The following is a 19,401-nucleotide window of genomic DNA, read 5'->3' on the forward strand; positions in this document are numbered from 1 at the left end:
AGCTGAAAATTGAAGAAGTAGGGGTAAAAACTAGGCAGATATCTGGGGAAAGGACATCCAGGCCTAAAGGAAGTAGCATGTCAGGAGCCTCCCAGGAAGAGCAAGGAGGACCCGGAGACTGGGACAGAGCGAGTAAGAGGAATACTAGGAAAAGATCTGAGGATAGTATCTAGGGAACATCTTTACCAGGACTCAAAGCAGCCTGCGCTGTCTGTAGTAACGTTAACAACAACAGTCAAAGCTCATTTTGCAATTCCAACCTCCCATCTCAACAGTTCGCAAGAGAACTCTCCGGGAGTTCTCAGCTCAACTGGTGAGTAATCTTTGGAGATCGCTGTAGTACAAGAATGAAAGGAAGGTAATCATTCATAGCTCCGACCGTTTTTGTGTACCTAAGTAAAGCCTAATTCGTGCTGGTGACACTCGGAGCAAAAACGTCCCAAACTTCACCTTCCCAGACAGGAACCAGCAGAGAAGAGCTACTCGCGCCCAGTGGCGTGCCCGATGGCCCCGCCCAGCCCGCCAGTGGGCGGGGACACGTCGGTCCGCGCTCCGGAAGCTGCCGCTGCCTGCCCGACTGACGTGTCGCGGGAGCAAGACACGTCGCAAAAAGTCGCGGTGGAACTTCCCTACGGTCTACAGAGCTGGCTCTTTACGGTGCCAGGCATTGCTGAGCTGGAGATGTCGGCTGAGGGCCAGGCAGAGCCTTGGGGTCCTCCCAGCAGCTTTGCGAAGCGGGTCCTGGTGACCGGGGGTGCTGGTTTCATGTAGGTAACGGCGCCGCTGGCCGAGCAGTGGCTCCCCAGAAACCCCAACCCTTTCCTACGACTCTGCTTGCCCTTGGCAACTTGGGACCAACTTTGGGGGTCTGATATGGGGAGGGTCTTAAGGCACGGCCGAGATCCTTCTACCTTCTCCCGCCTGCGTAGAGGAGGTTCCTTTGAAACCTCCTGCGTAGGTTCCTTTGAAACTGCCACTTCTTTAAAACGCCTCCTTCTCAAGGCAAAAGCGCCGTGGTACTGTCCGCCCTCCGACTTGGCCTGAGATGCACCTGTCACTCTTCTGAGCGCGCCCACATTGCAGTAAGCTTCTCACCAACTGCCCCAATCCCCATACTCCTACACAGGCCTTGTACATATAGGCGCCAAAAAATGACTTTTGGATTATGATAGGGCATTCATTTATTCAGCTGACTTTTAAAAATCCTCTGTTGGTGCTTTGATCTGTACTAAACGTTTGATGCCTCTTGCTGTCTCACACCCACATTCAGTCAGCAAGTCCTCTCACTACTTCCAAAGTATATGTCAAGGCGACCACTTCTCACGCCGGGCCCCTTCCCTCCTAGCCCGCGTTCCTGTCTTCTTTTGCCTAGAGTGCTACTGTAGCCTTCTGATTGGTCACACTGCTTCCACTCTGGTTCCCTTGAAGTCTGTTCCTCACACACAAGTCAGCGTTTCAGTCAATCAATGCGTAGTTTTACTCCAATGGTTCCTGTCAGACTTAGAATAAAATCCAAACTCCTTACCATAGCTAGAAGACCAGTGCCCAAGCCTTGTTTTCCAACCTGATCTGCTTTTCTGTGTCTGCCCTCTTGCAGTTCCTAGAACACACGAAGCTCCTTCCTCCTGTCCTCCGGCCTTTGCACTTGCTTCCCCTTTGCTTAGGCTGTTTGCATCACTCAGTTCAGATGTTTACTCAAACATGCCCTCCTCGGAGAGGCCTTACCTCACCAACCTATCGAAAATAGCCCCTCCCACAACTAACACACTTATCACTACCTGAGATTATATTGCATGTTTGTGTCCACTTGCTTATTGCCTGCATCCCTACTGTAGAATGTCAAGTGGATGAGGGCAGACTATTGTTCACTCAGCACCTGGAAGAAGGCCTAGCTTATTTTATAAAGGTCTTCAGTAATTGTTGAACGGATGAATGCAGGAGTACAAATGGCAAACTCTCCCAATGTCTAGTGGAAGAAGAACATGGGATCTTTTTATCGTCCCACCCATTAGCACATCAAATCACGTCTTCTAAGCTGACAGTGGCTTAGAGGAGGCTGCCAGGCAGGCAAGATTTGCTTAATGAGAAGAGGAGCGTGGGCATAAAAAGGTGGTACTAGTGTGAGAGTGCTCGTCCAGGAAGGGTTCCTAGAGAATGCTTTGAAAGGGCTGCCAGGTACAAAGTCTGAGTTCATAATTTGGTCAGAGGCTGCTCGTTTTCCTGGGAGCGCAACATTTTGATGTATATGATAAAATCTGCTGTATCGTCTTGCCGAGATATGCCTCTGGTTGCCCTTCAGGGTCCTCTGAAACCCAGGAGCCACTATGCGTATCCAACTCAGGATGGTTTCAGCTGTCATTAGCCTTGGAAACCTAGATTTAGTCTAGGACACCCCACTCCCCCCTCCCACCAAGGATTCTGGTTAACACCACCAAATTCTTGTACCAAGAGATGGCAACTGCAGTAGGGTTGCTGTGAACATAGACAGCTCACTATGCTCGTACTGACTTAATTTTTACATAGTTATGCCTACAGTCGCCGAAAAGGCTCATTATAGTTTCAGTTCATTTGCAGTAACCATCACCCATTGTATTTATCATCCTGCTTTCCTCCCACACTCAAAGCATGCATGGGCAGCATCATTTGGTTAAACTGATTTTTTCTTATACCTAGGACCAGTGAATTCTGTCTTCTACATAGTGTAAAAAGAGTGTAAGACTTTGTGTATCAATACTGTTGAGAAGGTTAGTGGAAAGTGTGGGTGTGTGTATATTCAGTGTAGTTATATTATTTATATCTTGTGGAAATTTAAAGGTATCTGAATAGTTTTCTAACACTCGACAGCTTAGGGTAACATTCAAGAATTTAGGGAAAAGGTTAAATTTTCTACTAACAAGATACACTTTTTTCTTATAGTGCGTCACATATGATTGTTTCTTTAGTAGAAGATTATCCGAATTATATGATCATAAATCTAGACAAGGTGAGTTTTATAAAAATGAGCTTTAAGTACTGAAACTTTACATTTTTAGAAAATATTAGGATCCTATCATGCTGATATTTTAATTTTTTGTTTAGTCATTTTAGCAACTTAAGGGCGTATATCATCATGTTTGTGCTATATTCAGCCTTACATAAAAGTCTTCTGAAACTTTTTCATTTACTATCATGGCCCATGAAGTAAAGTTTTTAACTGCAGTATTTTTACCAAAAGAAAATCTCTTCACCCTAAATTCAATATTGAGTGTAATCCTGTGATTATTAACCTTTTTTGGAATTGGGATACTCTGATTATTTGATTTTATCATTTTATTATTTGGTTTTATCATCCCCACCTCCTGGAAAATTATACAGTTATGCTTCACTTAACAAAAGGGATACATTCTGAGAAATGCCTTGTTAGGCAATTTCATCGTTGTACAAACATCATAAGTGTACTTTTGCAAACCTACATGGTATTGCCTGCTACACACCTAGGTTATATGGTACTAATCTTATGGGACCACCATCATATATGTGGTCCGTCATTAACTGAGATTACATTCTGTGGCACATGACTGTTTTTTTAATATATTTATTTTTAAGATTAAATATATTTTTAAAATTAAAATGCAGTTAAGTTAATATAGTTTTGAGAATTTTTCTGTAATAATTGGAGTCTCTGTGGGGAGTCGGAAAGCTGTGATTGGTAATTGCTGGATTTTTGACTTTAAACATAAGATGTGATTAGTTACCTTAATTTTATAAAATGTAATAATAAAAATATGTAGACAAAGAATAACCTGTAAGTCTTATGAATTTTTGCCTGCCTTACTATCATCGACAGTAATTTTTTCCCCCATCTGTACACCAATTTACCAGCAGATAACTCAGGAAACAGTGGAATGAGTTATAATATGCATAACACAGACATAATTGTCTTGTTCACTGATTTCTTTTCAGTAAGGAATGGTAAACTTTGCTAGCCACCAGTGGCTGGAGCCAATTCTGGACAGGAAAATTTTTTAAAGAAGAGGTTTATAAAAAGTCGTTTTTTTGTATTTTGGAAAGATGATAAAATTACACTTAGTTTTAAGATATCAGAAATTTCTAAAAACGCAAAGGGCAAACACTTGAAGAAGACATGTTCTTGTATTGTAATCAGAACATCTATGGTCTTTAAAATAAATTGATATTTTTATAGGAATAGCCAGTCTCACTTGTGTTGTTTCTCCACCCTCCCCCACTTACTTCTTTTAAGCTGGATTACTGTGCAAGTTTGAAGAATCTTGAAACCATTTCTAACAAACAAAACTACAAATTTATACAGGTATGAAAGTTTTCTTATAATTATGTAATTATTATACTGTGCCTTTTTAGTCATTCAGACATTTTATCTTTCTACTTTACAAACTTGCGTAATATGGGTTTACGAACTTGTGTAATATGGACTTGGAAAGCCCACTTATTAAAGCCTTAGTAGTTTCCAGAAGTACAACGGGCTATAGAGAATACTATTAGATTGACACCACGTCTTAAAGCTACATGTGATTTTTGGTGCCTTGGCAGATCTATGAGTAGCTGATTGGACTTACGTGGTCTGTGACTTTTAGGGCTTCGATAGCCTTCTTAATAAGGTCATGCTGGGATTTAAAGAGATTACTATAAAGCGGGGTTTTACTCAGGCCAGCCAACAGCCAAAAGCCCACCATCCAGCCCATGGGCTAGTCTTCTCCATGAAGGTTGATCGATTGGCTCTGAAAGGCTGGTTCTTACTACCCACTCTTAGAAGAGTCCAAAGTATAAACCAGAGAGCCAGGTCATTAATTTGCAAAGGGAAATTTTAATGTCAGATGAAGCTGTCTTATGATTTATGTTTCTTTTAAAGAGATTCTATAAATTCTCTTTTTAACCACAAGTCTTAAAGACTATACTGAGCAAATGTTTCATAATTCTCTTCTTCTATATGAAAGTATTTCCTTCAGTCACCAAAGAATCACCGAGAATATGTATTTTTAGAAGACCTAAATGTACATATAACATCAAAAGTACTCATAAGTTTACTTAGTTGTGGTTAAATACATTTTTCAAAATGTAATTCAAGTTGTTACTTGCTTTAAATATATTTCAGTAATGGCTGTCTCAAACTTTTAAAAATATGTCTAAAAATTTTCTTATTAACACAATGATCTTAGGTTGGCAAGAATGTTATGGAAAAAAGCTAGTGCAGTCCTTAATAGTAGTTGGTGCTTAATAAAATATTGTTTTAGATGGTTACTTGCCAAAAAATATTTTGAATTGAATATCTTATATCCTCAGATGCTGGAGAAATGTATCATTGCTATACTTTCTTGACCCCTCAGTTGAATTTTCAAGATATTCTCTATTTATTAAACCAGGGTGGTGACAGGAAGAATTAATTTTTTTCTTATCTTTTTTTGGCTTATATAGTAAATGGTAATTATGAATGGGAGTGCTCAATGAAACTTAGTTTTTTCGTGTTTGCTTTTTTATATAGGGTGACATATGTGATTCTCACTTTGTGAAACTGCTTTTTGAAACAGAGAAAATAGATATAGTACTACATTTTGCTGCACAAACGCATGTAGGTAAGCATTGTTTATATTACGGTTATGATGGACAAATTTTTTTTTCCAGTGGCTAACTAGCCTAAATTGAAGTCCAGTAATGAGGTTGAACAAGTAGGTACTTAATATATGTCTTGAAAGAGCATATACCACACTGTACCGGAAAAACAAGCCCGTGGTCACTCTGTCATCAAGATATTTGGCACATTTCAGGTCAGTTTTATTAGTCTAGGTTGACGTGTTACCTTGAATGCTATCTTAAAACTTTGAGTTTAACCAAATACAGGATAGTGATTACTTCTGGGGAGATAGGGCTTCAACTGTATTTTTTATAGTGTTTTTCTTAGCCTGGGTGGTGATACACAGTTAAGCATTCCCTTATGTTTGTTTGGGTTTTTTTTGCTTTTTGGTGAGGGTGATTGGCCCTGAACTAACATCGGTTGTCAATCTTCTTCTTTTTTTCCTCCGCCCCGAAGCCCCAGTACATATTGTATATTCTAGTTGTAAGTCATTCTAGTTCTTCTGTGTCGGATGCCACCACAGCATGGATTGATGAGTAGTTGCAGGTTCATGCCCAGGATCCGAACTGGCAGACCCTGGGCTGCCAAAGCAGAGCACACAGACCTAACCACTCAGCCACAGAGCTGGCCCTCTGAGCATTACATTATTATCTGTTACTGTTTTGTATATTTGAAATATCTTCTAATAATTTGTCTAACATTTATATTGTGAAATAATAACATACATTCAGAAGAATTTAGAAGTAAAGTTAAATGAATAATAATGTGAATCCCCACGTAGCCATCACTTAAACAACAGATAGAATGTCACTGAACTTCTTTAATAGTAATATTACTACTGCTTTATAACCAGATTTTAAAGTTATAATTTCACTCGGTTTTCTCAACAGTTTTACTGTCTATGTATTTATCCCTCAACAGTATAGGTTAGTTTAGCCTGTTTTAAAATTTTATAAAAATGTATATATAAAATAACATGTAGGTTTTTTGGTCTTAACGTTTTCGTTTCTGTAGATTCCTCCCTGTAGTTGGGTGTAGGTATAATTTGTTCATTTTCAGTGACACAGCATTCCATTCTAAGTATATACCACAATTTGTGTATCTGTTTTATCTTGATGGGCATCTGGATTGTTTACACTTTTGGGCAATTTTGAACAACACTACCATGAATATTCTTAGACATGTATCTTGGAACACATTAGTACACATTTCTCTCAGTATCTAACTAGAATCATAGATCTTCACACTTCAACATTGAGATAGTGTCCAACTGTTTTCCAAAGTAACTGGACCAGTTTCCACTCCAAGAGTGTGTAAGATGTGAGACCTCTTGCTCCAGATCTCACCAAAGCTTAGTTTTATCAGATTTTTTCATTTTTGTCAGTCTGAATAGTGTGTAATCGTATTTCATTGTGGTTTTAATTTCTGTTTCCCTGATTACTGATGAAGCTGTGCACCTTTTGTATGTTTATTGGTAATTTACATTTCTTCTTTGTGAAATGCTGTTGAAATCTTTGCCCATTTTTTAAATTGGGTTATTTACCTTTTTCTCATTGATTTGTAGGAGTTTATTTATGTTCTGGATACTAGTCCTTTGTTATGTGTATTAAAATATCTTGTCCTGCTCTGTGGGATGCTGCCACAGCATGGCTTGATGATTGGTGTGTAGGTCTGTAGGTCTGTGCATGGGATCTGAACCCACGAACCCCAGGCGACCGAAGCGGAGTGTGCAAACTTAAGCACTATGCCACCAGGCAGGCCCCTCTGGCATGTTTTGATGAACAGATGTTCTTAATTTTCATGTAGTTGAATTTATGTATCTTTTCCTTTATGTTATGGTGAATGCTTTTTGGATCTTAAATTCTTTCTTGCCCCAAGTTCCTGACAATATTCTCCTGTGTTATCTTTGAAAAGTTTTATCTTTCACATTTAGATTTGTAATCTATCTGAAGTTTATTTTTATGTGCAGTATGAAATAGGAGTCCGATTTCACTTTTTTCTATTTGGATACCAATTGGATCTCTACCACTTACAGAAAAGTTCACCAGTTTCCATGGCCTGGTCATATATTAAGTATCCTTATATGAGTATCTGTTTGTCAACTCTTCATTTCTCTTTTTGTTTATGCTTGGGCTGATTACACAGTATATTGACTCATATAGTGCTTTCCTATCTGGTAGAGCAAATCCTTCTACTTGGTTAATGATAAAGTGATTGTACACTCCTTCCAGCACTTTATGAGATGCTCACCAATACTTGCTGTTGTCAGTCTTTTGAGGTTTTATTTTATTTTTCCCTGACTACTAATGAGGTTAAAAACGTTTGCGATTGTTTGTTGGACTATCGTCTTCCCTTTGTCGTTGGTCTATCTTCTTTGGAAAGTCTCTTTACATTTTCTAGTGGGTTGTCAATTTTTTCCTTACAGATTCTTATGAGTCTTTTATCTATTCTGGATCCACCTTTGGCCATTACTTTTTTCAGTCTTTCCATTGCCTTTTCACTTTCTAAATGGTGTCTTTTGGTCACTGAAGGTCTGCATTTCTGTGTAGTCCTGTTCATCAACCTTTTCCCTTGGGGTCAGTGCTCTTTGTGTTCTGGGTAAGAGTTCTTCCTACCACCAAGGTCATGGAGATATTCTTATATTCTTTTTATAAAAGTTACTGTTTTGCCTTTTACATTCAGATTTTTCCCCCATATCAATATTAGTTTTACCCAACACCGTTTATTGAAAAGACTCACCTTTTCCTCCTTGACACCTTTATTGTAGATGAGGTGCCCATTTATGCATGCTGGTATTTCTGGGCTCCTGTTCTGTCCATTGGTCTTTGTCTGTCCTTATGCCATTACCACACTGTCTTTATTACTGTACCTTTATAATAATTCTTGATATCAGCAAAGCAAACCATCCCACCCTTTTGTTGTTCCAAAAAATTGTCTTTGACTTTGTTGAGCTTTTCCATCATATGCTTGTTTTCTATGTCATGAATTTCTACTCTGATGTTTATTATTTCATTAGTTCTACTTTGTTTAGGTTTATTTTCTATTTTTTTCTACCTTTTGTATAATATTTGATAATATTTAGCTTATTAATTTACAGCTTTTCTCTAATGTTTACATTTTAGTCTACAAATTTACTTTTAAATACTGATTTATCTGAATTCCACAAGTCTTCATGTGCATTATTCTTATTATATTTTATTTTTAAGAATTTGATTTCTTCTCAATCCATGGGTTCCTGGGAAGTGTATATCTTAATTTTCAAACGTGTGGATTTTCTTGTTACCTTTTTGTTATTGATTTCTAGCTTAATTTTATTGGTTAGATAACATACTGTATGATTTCAGTTCTTTGTGCTGCAACTTGCTTTTTGGCCCAATGTATGGTCACTTTCTATAAATATTACATGTGTATTGAAAAGAATGTGTAATCTGCAAATGTTGGGTGCGTTGTTCTTTACATATCCATTAGGTTAAATAGGTTAATCATATTCTTCAAATCTTCTGTGTATTTTTAGTGAATTGAACCTTTTATTCATATGAAGCGATCTTTCTTCCTTAGTGATGTATACTGCCTTGAAGAGCATTTTATTTGAAATTAGTATAGCTCTGTCACCTTCCTTTAGTTATTATTTTCATAATATGTCTTTTCCTATCATTTTATTTCCAACCTTTCTCTGGTTTTATGGTCTAGCTGTATATCTTATAAACAATTTGTGTTTGGATTTTGTTTTTTTAATCCAGTGTCACCATCCTTGATCTTTACCCCGAGCATTTAGTTTATTAATATATTTGGATTTATTTTTACCACCTTATTGTGTACTTTCTATTTTTCTCACCTGTTCTGTTTCTTTGCTTGTTTCTTTTTAAATTCTTTTTAAAAAAATTCTTCCTTGCCTTTTTAAAAAATGCTTTTTAAAAAAATGCTTGCTTTTTTAAAGACTTGACTGAGGAACTTTTTTTATCCTTTTTCTTCCTCTGCTAGTTGGAAGTTATATAGTCTGTTTGTGTGCTTTGAGTGGTTCCCCTAAAAATTACAACATGTGTAATTAGCTTATCAGGGGCTAAAGTCCATCAAAACCTTTGCCCTCCTCTCAAATAATACAAGGTCCTTAGACACTTAACTCCATGTATCTATTCTCAGCTCTGTTTTTTTCTAGAATTCAAAGTCTGTCTTGTTTTGTTTTTTTCAGTTCCACTAGAAATCATTATTACTCCTTAAAACTCAGTCTATCATTTGGTATTTGTTTTGTCCCTTGGGTGGAATTGTTCTAGCTTTTTCTCTTGTTTTAGATCTTTCATTTGTACGTGCCTTTGAGTTTACATATGTTAATGTTTATGGCACTCACGTTTTGGTAAGTGCTGCTCATGAAGCCAGAGTGGAGAAATTTATTTACGTCAGCACAGATGAAGTATATGGAGGCAGTCTCGATAAGGTAAGCTTAGGAAATGTGTGTTTCACCTGCTCACTACACATCATGATACAAATCTGTCTTATTAAAACCTACTCTGGGCTTTTCTCGTCCTCTGATTGGACACACTTCTGGGACTCGCCAAATGTTATTCCATTGTGTCTTCTGTTCAGATCAAATGTGCCACCAACTGGCAACACTAACCTAGTCTTGGGACAGATTTATGTGTAATTTGACTGATGATATTTTGTAAGAGAGCAGCAGGTCTCAGCTTTTCCTCCCAGTCTCACATGATGGATGGCATTCCCACGGGCCATGGCAGATGTCAGTTAGGCTGCAGCATACTGCCTGCTCACCTGTCTCTTCCCCTCAGGAAAGCACTGTCAAGGGGCAAGGAGCACGTGTGAAATTACTGTAGAAACTGGAATCTGTTCTCCTTTTTTAATCATTTGTAAATATACGTTTTGTGCGAAAAGATGGCTCCATTCTCTCGTCTATATTTTTCATAGTCATTGTTTACAATGACCTCATTCTGTTTTATTTTACCAAAACACATACATAGTGAAAAAAATCAAGTAGATTGAAAAAACTCATGAGAAAAAGCAGACCCTGACCACTTCTCCTTAATCCCCAATCCAACTTCTGAGAAGTAACTGTTTTCAACTCACTTTGCAATTTTTCTGAGCTAAACTTCTTTCTTCTTGTATGCTTGTCACCCTGCATCAGATCTGACACAGTAGCCAGAATGATTTTTAAAATATAAGTCAGATCATGACATTACTTTGCCAGAAACCTGTTCATGTTTTTACAGTGGCCTTCACGCTTCTGCATGTTCTCTCCTCCCTCCAGCTCTCTGACCTCATCTTCCATTTCTCTTCCCTCACACAGACCTCCTTGCTGTTCCTTTGGACATGCTTCTGTCTCAGGGCCTTTGCACTTACTGTTCTCCCTGCTTGCCTTAAAGGGTTGTCGTGAACTTTAAAGAAGTTACTACATAGAAAGTGCTTAGAAAAATGGCAGCCACATAGTCAGGGTTCAGTAAATGTTTTTTTAAATGTAGTGGTTAACATTTCAAGTTTGTAATATGTTTACTGATTTTTCTACTTAGAAAGTATGCATAACACGTCTTTTTTAAATATATCTTTTTAAAATTAGGAATTTGATGAATCTTCACCCAAACAACCTACAAATCCTTATGCATCATCTAAAGCAGCCGCTGAGTGTTTTGTACAGTCTTACTGGGAACGATATAAGGTAAGAACTGATTTCAGAAACTCTCAAATCATTTTTCTCTGGACCTAGGTATTAAAACTCCAAGTTAGCATTAGAAACATTTCTCTTTTAGAGTAGAAGACATAGATTGAGAAAAGTTATATATTAAGGAATTAAGAAAACTGATTTCCTACATTGTGTAGACAGGAAAGGGCCTACTTCTTCCTGTTCTGTTCATCGTTTAAAGGAATAATTTGTGTATATTTTTTTCCTGCTTTAGTAATAGGTAGAGTGTTACAGCTATAGTGAAAAGCCTTGTTGGAATATCCTGATTCGCAGGAATCCTCTGAGTGAAGTAAGACAGAGGGAGGGCACATTCCCTTCCCTTCCACCTGCTCCTTCTGCATGATTCACCTCTCTTGGCTCCTCATGAATGGGAGGTAGACTTGCCTGCTGGCTCTTACACTGTCAATGTGGGAGCCTTACTCACTATAAATCATCAGCTCAAATCCCTACATTTGGCTTCCCCCAGTCTTCTTGTGCAGTTATTAGGGACGGGGTCAGACAAGCAAGCCAGAAAATTACTTAAGATTCGCTTGCCTTTTGTGTTCCGGTAGCATTGGTCCTTTCCCCTTTCATGGTAGCTCTTTTTATTCGTAAGCGTTGGTACAACAGAGAAAGCCAACTTGAAGTTTAACATCTAACCAAACCTAGAGTCCTAGAGCTGGTCTCTGAAGTAATCAGGTGGAAATTTCCTTAGTTTCTGCTATCAGACTTACAAACCTACCTCCATCTATATTCGTCCTCCCCTTGTCCCAGTAAAGAGAATATTCCTCTTCTTCCTTTTGCAACCTCTGCCTTATCTGAATCTCATCCTCTCCTGTCTTTTCAGGACCCTTACATTAGAAAAAAAATCCCTTCGCTTCTGTCTTTAAGGTGTGTGGAATTATTTAGCCAAAAGCACCCATATTTAAAACTGCTTGCCTTTAGATAATTGTTATCGGACCTTTCCATTACCTTAATGCTGAATACTCTTTAAGTTTCCAGTTGTCATCACAAGAAGCAGTAATGTTTATGGACCACATCAATATCCAGAAAAGGTACATTTTACTTCTGAATTCATGGTGTGTTTTAGTGATCATAACTTCTCATTATTTAAAATAGCTTTTCTTCGGTTATTTGTCTAAAATAATTATGTTTTAATTGTACATAATTATAAATGCCGTGTAGGCCATATGCAACTCTCATCAGATTTTGAGGTTAAGTCTCAACCTGATACCAGGTGGCATGAACTTAAGCCCTTGAGCTTCATCTTTAAATTGAAGGGTGACTTCGAAAGGATTTTGAAGGCTCCGATGAGATCATATATGTGAAAATGCCTTGTACTTTGCAGGATTCTAAAGCACTATGGAGTACTCCCATCACTACTGTCATGCTGGTTAAGACTCCTGGTTAGCAGTCAGAGCAGTACGTCAGACTGTACAGAGATGTAAAAGGTAGTTAGAGTGTGATGCAGGGAGCTTGTACATAAATTTGTGTTAGTCAGCTCGTTAACTGTCCCCGAGTTCCCTCTTTATAATTGCAGGTCAGAATGTCTTCCAGAAAGTAGTACAAGTAGCGAATAAAGAAATGCAGTTAAAAGACTGAAAATGCTGGTTAGTTCTGTATTTTTAAGCCCAATTTTAAGTAACTGTTGCTTTCTCTGCCTATATTTAGGGACTGGGTTTTTCACTTGGCAGCCAGTTGTATTGATCTATTTGCCCAAAGGAAAGGGCCATATCATGATCTGCTGGTATTAATATCTACTTTGCTTAATTTTTGGAGTATCTTTAACAGGTTGAGTATAAATTTAGTAATTTATCTCACCCTGTTTAACGTAAATTTTCTTTGAATCCATGGCACTGGAATTTACTTTTTATTAATTTCACCAACACTTACTGAATAGGTGCTCTTTGTAAAGCCGTGAGATAGGATCCCTGCCCTTATAAAATCAGCACAAACGTGAGCTTTGTGATGGGAGCAGACTGTTCGTGAAGACTTCTTCTGAGTGTTTCCACTGTATATGTCATTTTATCTTCATATTTATGTAGCAGATAACTTGTTTTTGTGAAATAAGAAGCTTAGAGTTCTTTTACTTAACAAAATTATAATAGGTTTTTTTCTTGAACTCCTGATAGGAAGAATTAGAATTTATCTATATTTCTTAATAATAGTCTTTTAATTTATGATGAGTTCAGATTCATATTAATGAGTGTATTTCCAAAGTCTGAAATGATGTTTAAATATTCTTTTAGGTTATTCCAAAATTTATATCTTTACTACAACACAACAGGAAATGGTATGTTATTATTTACCTTTGTACCCACATGTTTTTTTGCTATGTTACTAGTATTTAGTGACAGTCTGTCTTGAAAATCATAAAAGTCTTAGAGTTGGAGGCCATAGAATTGAGTGTCCCAACAAATTTAAGAATTCCTTCTACAATCAATTATAATCTGTAATTCATCTTTATAATATACTTTCTAATTTCAATTCTTAAATAATGTATCCTGGAACTCTGAGTAACAGCATTAAAATTTGACATCGATTTTTATGTAGTTTTACTTTTTCAAAGAATTTGTTTAATTCATAGAACTGTAGATATTTCTTCAAAGTGAATTTAAGGTATAAAATTGATGAATAAATATTTCGCAGGGGTCACTTATGTTTTCCACTCTCTACTGAGTACCCTCAGGAGGTTTGGAGATCGTTTAAGAACCATGGATAAAATTTAGAAGAGTCATAAGAATTTGTATTTTCAGTAAAAGATGTCTAGGATCGCCATGGGCATTGGCTTCTCTGGAATTGTACCCAGGCATTGCCGTACCCGGGTTTGGGAGAGCGTACATTTTTACACTTTATGAGTCCCTTTCATTTCATCTTTTTAGCTGCATTCATGGGTCAGGGCTTCAAACAAGAAATTTCCTTTATGCTACTGATGTAGTAGAAGCATTTCTCACTGTCCTCAAAAAGGGGAAACCAGGTGAAATTTATAACATCGGAACCAATTTTGAAATGTCTGTTCTCCAGCTTGCCAAAGAACTAATACAACTGGTATGTATATATTGTGAAAGGATTGTGTTTTCCAAATTCAAAATCAACAATTTATAGTTTACTCAATTGGAAAGTGAACAAGTAAAAAATGAAATTCATAATTATGTATATTTTATGTATGCTAAGATATGTCATTATTTGAAACTGTATCGCTCATTTAGTAACAGCTTTTTAGGAAAAAAAAATCCTAATACATTAAATGTATATACCTATTATAAGAAATGCTTCAATTTCAAAAATATAAAATTGTGTGTCCAGAATCGAGGAACAATGATATATAAATAACTATAGTTTGGAATGCTTGTATGTATTAATGAACATCAATTTCAAATCTCAGGATTCAGTAGAAAGGGAAACCGAGTGTATGGAAAAACTTTTGTTTTCCTTTACACTATTCACAGAATGCTCTGTACTCCAAACGTGTGGGTTTTCCACACCAAGCAATTCTCAGACACCAGCTGGGTGTCCTACAATTTAACTCAATTCTGATGTTATCCACCTAGAGATGGCATCAGATCCCACAGGTTGAGGGCTCAGTCCCACAAGACTGTGCTCTGCTTCAGATGCCAGTCACAGGAGCTGATTGTCGCCTATGCTTTTGACCAACGGGCTATAAATTGGACGTGCTTTGCTAGAGTGGCTCACAGAACTCAGGAAAACAGTTTGCTTTCTAGATCACTGGTTTATTACAAAGGATGTAACTCAGAACAGCCAGATGGAGATATATAGGGCAAGGTATGAAGGAAGGGGTGTGGAGTGTCCATGCCCTCTCCAGACGTGCCACCCTCACAGCACCTGCATTTTTCAGCAGCCCGGAAGCTCTCCAAACCCTATCCTTTGGGGCTTTTATGGAGGCTTCATTAAGTAGGCATGATTGATTGAATCACTGGCCTCTGGCGATTAATTCAATCTCCATATCTTCTCTCCCTGGAGATAGGGAGAAGGGGGCTGAGTGCTATGCATCAGATCACGTGAATGGTTCCCCTGGCAACCAGCCCTCATCCTTAGGGGTTTTCCAGAAATCACTCATTAACAAACTCTGGTGTGGTAAAAGGGGCTTGTGATGAATAGCACAAGACAGCTTTATCTCTCCATCACTTAGGAAATTCCAAGGATTTTAGGAGCACTGTGCTAAGAACAGGGATGAAGACCAAGTATATATTTTTTATTATAAATCATAATATCACACTGATTAATAACAAAAAGCCAAAAGAATTTATTTTCTCCCATAGTTTATACATTGTGTAATCTCGCTGAGCTTCAGATGGAGTTTAGGTTATAAAGTATGGAAAGTGTTACTAAAATGCTGTTCATTTTAGCTATCTCCCCTAATTAGAGGAGGTGGTTTTTCTTCTCTTTGGAATCAGCTATTGAATACCATTGTCGTTCTCTGGTCTCAATTTGACTCAAAAGCCTTCTCCATTTTCACAGATCAAAGAGACCAGTTCAGAGTCTGAAATGGAAAACTGGGTTGATTATGTTAATGATAGGTGAGTAACAAGTTAAAACACGGGGGAAAGGTTGTGAAATCTTAGGTACTTGTAAAATTATAAAATACATGGACTTAACCAGAAACTAGTTTATGTCTTCTGAGTTTTCTCCTAAAGTATTTTTTTTCTACTTATAGATGTCATCAGAATAAAGTATATTAAAGTGTTTTATTACTAACTAGCTGTGTGACTTAAAGAAAATTATTGACCCTGTCCAAGTCTGAGGTTTCCTCAAGTGTGAAATAGGGAAAATAATATCTTGCTCACAAAACTATTTTAAAGTTTAATTGTAATGTATATAAAGTACTCCACCCAGGGTGTGAAGCACAGGAGTCCTAATAAGTTGATGTGTATTTATTTATTCATTCATCAAACATTTAGGTATGAGGCACTGTATTCATACCTAGATTGTGGCTGAAATAAGAAAAGGATAAACCACAGAGACGGTTAGGCTTCTGGGGTTATAGATGATTTTTTTTTAATATATATTTTATCTTACAAATTTTCTACAAGCTTGTCTTCAGGGAAAATTTTTTTAAGAAAAAATTTGAATTATGCTAGAGATGCGTGGACATGCATTATTTATCTTAGTATTCAAATTTGTAAATGTACATCCACAACGTCATTTTAAATCTGTTTTGTTTTCCAAGACCTACCAATGACATGAGATATCCAATGAAGTCAGAAAAAATACATGGCTTAGGTTGGAGACCTAAAGTGCCTTGGAAAGAAGGAATAAAGAAAACAAGTATGTTATGAATTGGTCATTTTTGGGGGGATTCAGGAAAATTTAAAAGAAAAGAAATTTATTTTTAGAACACTACAAATTCAGCAGAATATTGTGATGAATCATGTTCACTTTTCACATTGTAACATCTAATCTATTTCTAGCAATAGCAATATATTTCCTAAGCTTCTTGAATTTCATAGACTAACTTCTGATTAGTCTCCTTATATCTTATTAGCATTTGTCAGATACCTCTTTCATTGATTTTCAGATATATATTTTTTCACCTCCTTGAAAAGTGTGTGTTTTACAATCACTAGTATCTTATAATTATTATTGTAAGCACTTTTCCTTAGCGGTATGTAAAATAATGGTCCATCTTACGATCAGGGGTGTCTTAGATTTGATGAAATAGAGACAGTTTACAGTCTTTGAATGCCTTGAGTCTTTTTATATTGAAACAAACAAATAGGTAACAAATTTGGTTTATGCAGAAATATCCATTAAAATAAGTGTATATAAAGTCTGTGTATATATGTTAAAGTTCTATTTAGAAATGTACTCATGGTAAAGGATATACCCAAATATAGGAAAAAAAAGTCTTGATTAAGAGTTTGAAATACAAAGTACTTGTGTTGAATTTTAAAAGCAAATACAAAGATAATTTATCGTTTTTTAACTAAAAAATGTTATAGTGTAGAGACATAAAATAATTTCACATATTAACAGAAGGAAGCTCGTATTATCTCCCTATGCCTATAATGTAGTATTGCTACATTTACGTGAACAAAATATTATACTTTTTTCCATAACTGTAAAACCAGTGCAAATGACTTATCTCCCTTTCCTCCTGAATTCCTTAGAATCAGAATGTCTTAAACACTTATACCAGCAAATTCAGTATTGAAGGACTTTTGAAGTTAAAAATAAGTTGATTTTTAAATCTAAGTTTTCAGGTGCTGAAACATTTTCTGATTAACTTCATTGGTAGGTTTAAAATTAGATTGTTTACATCATTAGGCAACTCTTACCTGCTGATAAGCTGATGGGCAAGACTTTTACTTAGTATGAACTCAGTAAATGTTGTTTATCCTATTTTTAGTTTTTTATTTTTTATTTTTGTCTTTTGTTTTTCCTTTCAGTTGAGTGGTACAGAGAGAATTTTCACAACTGGAAGAATGCGGAAAAGGCATTAGAGCCCTTTCCAGTACAACCATCGTTTGTATAGTCAGAGCTGTTTTCAGAGAAAGAAGAAAATTATCCTACCTCGACAAGTGGTATGAAATCAAGTCACCAAATGAAGTATCCTCGTTTCATTTGGAATAAGATCATGACTTTTTGTATAAAATTCAATGCAAAATGCCTCAATCTTTAGAAGAATTTCAGTATTGGCATAGGATTTAAATATCAAAATTCTTTCAGAAACCTTGTCTTTTGAAAATGAGGAACGAGTAGGCATAGAAAGACTCCTCCCTAGGAGTGGGCCGGGAAGGAGGAGTCACTTGCTTCTGAGAGCAAGGACAGGTAGTAACCCTGGGCAGGGGACAGCCTTCACTGGCCTTGCACTCAGTCAGCTTCCCAGCCTCTCCCACTGCATAGAAAGTCTCTGAAGTTTTCATTTTTGGGCAATATAGGCTGAGCCTTATGCCCTAATTAATCTTTTTTTTAAGGTCTGATGTTGTGCTGTAATTTAAAAATGGAAGCATATCTAGCACTTTTTAACTTTTGATAATTTTGTAAAATTAAGTTAAATGTTTTTTTAAAAGAAGGATATAGTTTTTATATTTTCAAAATCAGTCATTGAACTATATATAAGTAACCTTGTATGAGAGAAATTTTATCATGTATTTACTGTTTAAAATGATTTTATTTATAAAATTATCAATATTTTAATGTATTTAATGTACAATGTGGCTTTTTTTAGTAATGTATGTTTTTATTTTGCTGTAGAAAATTTTTTAAAATACTTGATTATTTATTCTTAATTCCTCTCTTCCCTAAAGACTTTAAGATGATTTGGAAATGTAACTGATTGGATATTGTGTTGAGAAAAGGGAAAGAGTCAAGATTATGCCAAGCTTTCTGGTTCAGTTCATGAGTGATGACTTATTTTCTCTGTGAAGTAGGAAGCAGGGTCATAAACTCACAGGTGGTTGAGGGGATAGGAGTGGAGTAAGGGCCTTGAGGATATGAAGATTGGGGAAAGAGTAAGCAGATTTAAAATTAGTAAGAGCATTTGCCAAACGGGAATGAAACACAAACTAAAATTGAACACTGTAATTTCAGAATTTTGAGATATGTAAAAATAGATTGAGCCAGAGCTGGGCATAGGAAAAGCCAGGTGGGGGAGATGACTAGAGAGTTGAGAGTGAGCATGACTGAAATGATGCTCCACGGGTCTTAGTTGTGTAGGGAAGAAAATGCTTCTTGGAGGTAGCCTGTGGCTCTAGAGAAAATGGAGATGAGGAGTAGGGATAAAGGAGTGGAGGTGAGAACTCAGGGAGGCTAGGAAGCTACAGGTGGAAAATGGACCAACTGAAAGCAAATGGTCTTTGGAGGAGTTTGGTCATTGGGAGTAGATGACAAAATAAAAACGCTCTATGTCATTTGTTCTCTGTCATTTGTTCTTGCGCATATTTTGGTATGTACTTTTGTTTCCAACTTTAATATACTCAATATGATTTTTTTTTTTAAGATTTTATTTTTTTCCTTTTTCTCCCCAAAGCCCCCCGGTACATAGTTATATATTCTTCATTGTGGGTCCTTCTAGTTGTGGCATGTGGGACGCTGCCTCAGTGTGGTCTGATGAGCAGTGCCATATCCACACCCAGGATTCGAACCAATGAAACTCTGGGCTGCCTACAGTGGAGCTCGAGAACTTAAC

The 19,401-nt window shown here is 36.8% G+C and overlaps 1 protein-coding gene across 2 annotated transcripts; it reads left to right on the plus strand.

The window, feature by feature from the left end:
• The first annotated feature begins 598 nt into the window (after positions 1–598).
• Positions 599–19,132, plus strand: TGDS (TDP-glucose 4,6-dehydratase). 2 transcript variants are annotated; one of them, XM_046665012.1, is made up of 12 exons: positions 599–767; positions 2,917–2,983; positions 4,241–4,309; positions 5,498–5,588; positions 9,877–10,019; positions 11,151–11,249; positions 12,248–12,307; positions 13,502–13,545; positions 14,135–14,300; positions 15,732–15,790; positions 16,441–16,538; positions 17,660–19,132. In XM_046665012.1, the coding sequence occupies exons 1-12, from the start codon at positions 682–684 to the stop codon at positions 17,743–17,745; spliced, it is 1,068 nt and encodes a 355-aa protein (XP_046520968.1). In that variant the 5' UTR covers positions 599–681; the 3' UTR covers positions 17,746–19,132. The 2 variants fall into 2 exon arrangements, with proteins under 2 accessions (XP_046520968.1, XP_046520969.1); XM_046665013.1 differs by lacking the exon at positions 599–767 and adding an exon at positions 809–1,082.
• Positions 19,133–19,401: the final 269 nt, after the last annotated feature.

The sequence above is a fragment of the Equus quagga genome, chromosome 6, assembly GCF_021613505.1.
Source record: "Equus quagga isolate Etosha38 chromosome 6, UCLA_HA_Equagga_1.0, whole genome shotgun sequence".
NCBI lineage: Eukaryota > Metazoa > Chordata > Mammalia > Perissodactyla > Equidae > Equus > Equus quagga.

Bases quoted from the DNA above. Each gene is read 5' to 3' on its own strand.
- TGDS (XM_046665012.1), top strand. From the start codon at position 682: ATGTCGGCTGAGGGCCAGGCAGAGCCTTGGGGTCCTCCCAGCAGCTTT. The intron at 14,301-15,731 runs GTATGTATATAT...CCATTTTCACAG, and splicing joins CCAAAGAACTAATACAACTG to ATCAAAGAGACCAGTTCAGA. The intron at 15,791-16,440 runs GTGAGTAACAAG...TTGTTTTCCAAG, and splicing joins GTTGATTATGTTAATGATAG to ACCTACCAATGACATGAGAT.